This window comes from Sphaeroforma arctica (assembly GCF_001186125.1).
Source record: "Sphaeroforma arctica JP610 unplaced genomic scaffold supercont1.10131, whole genome shotgun sequence".
Taxonomy (NCBI): Eukaryota; class Ichthyosporea; order Ichthyophonida; genus Sphaeroforma; species Sphaeroforma arctica.
Window position 1 is genome coordinate 1 of NW_014030427.1, and position 981 is coordinate 981.

The window sequence follows — 981 nt, forward strand, 5'->3', positions numbered from 1 at the left end:
ACCACCACCTAGGCCTCCCCCCGTACGTACCTGCCAGGTGCCCGTGCGTGAGTCGGTCTTGAGCTGAATGGCGTATGTGTGCTCCGTAGCCTGCGCCGCTAAATGCACGCGGTCGTAGTGTATATGCAGCGCCGGCCCTTCGGTGATATACACATCGCCGTACGGTTCCTCAGCCGAGAAGAAGTGTGCGTGGTGCAGCAGGAGGGCCTCTCGCAGATCCTGCAGGCGCTTGTGCACGTGTAGGTACACGGCTGAGTTGAAGAGGTGTTCTATGTGGATGTGGGTCTGTGCGTCGTTGACGTAAATGTCTGCGACGCCGAGGGCTGGATCGGCTAGGCGCGGCTCGTGCGTGACCACCAGGCGGTTGCTAGGGGTGACGTCGTCCTTGCCGTTGCTAGGCAGTGCCACCTCGATGCGCGAATGGGATTTGCCCGAGACGGCGGGTTTATTTTTTGAACCCGGTAATGCCGTGAGCTTATTGGCTGTGGCGGCTTCAGACATTTCCCAGTACAGAAGAGTCAGTTTGATGCCGGGTTGGTATCGGATGGTCACTAGACCTGCCCACGGCCCATCCACCAGGACACGCGCCTGCAATGGCGGTGGTGTCGGAATAAGCAATTGTGTGAGAAAACAAGCGAACCGATGAGAGAATAAGCTGGTACGTGAGAGAAACAGTTGAGGCAGATACATCTACACACGCGCCTGGATTTGTGAGAGAAGTTCATGCGTGAAGAATTATCCGATTAGGGAATGAGGTTATAAATGCTGTGAGACCCAATGAACGAAAGCGGCAACAGCCGTTATGTGAACGAACACACCGTAGAGGTTATAAGCGGTGGCGTGGACAACTGTCTGATATACAAACCACAGAGAGGAAAGCAACTTGTGAATGAACGGATCTATGCAGAAATAAGCTGTAGTCTGGAGTGATATATATATATATATATATATATACTATTTATATGAATCAATATATATATA

General features: G+C 52.1%; 1 protein-coding gene across 1 annotated transcript; it reads left to right on the forward strand.

Annotated features, from left to right (window-relative positions):
* Positions 1-304: 304 nt before the first annotated feature.
* Positions 305-469, forward strand: SARC_17238 (hypothetical protein; the record flags this gene model as incomplete). Its single annotated transcript, XM_014288665.1, has 1 exon — positions 305-469. A coding segment is annotated over one exon (165 nt), but the record flags the coding sequence as incomplete, so codon positions are not given.
* Positions 470-981: the final 512 nt, after the last annotated feature.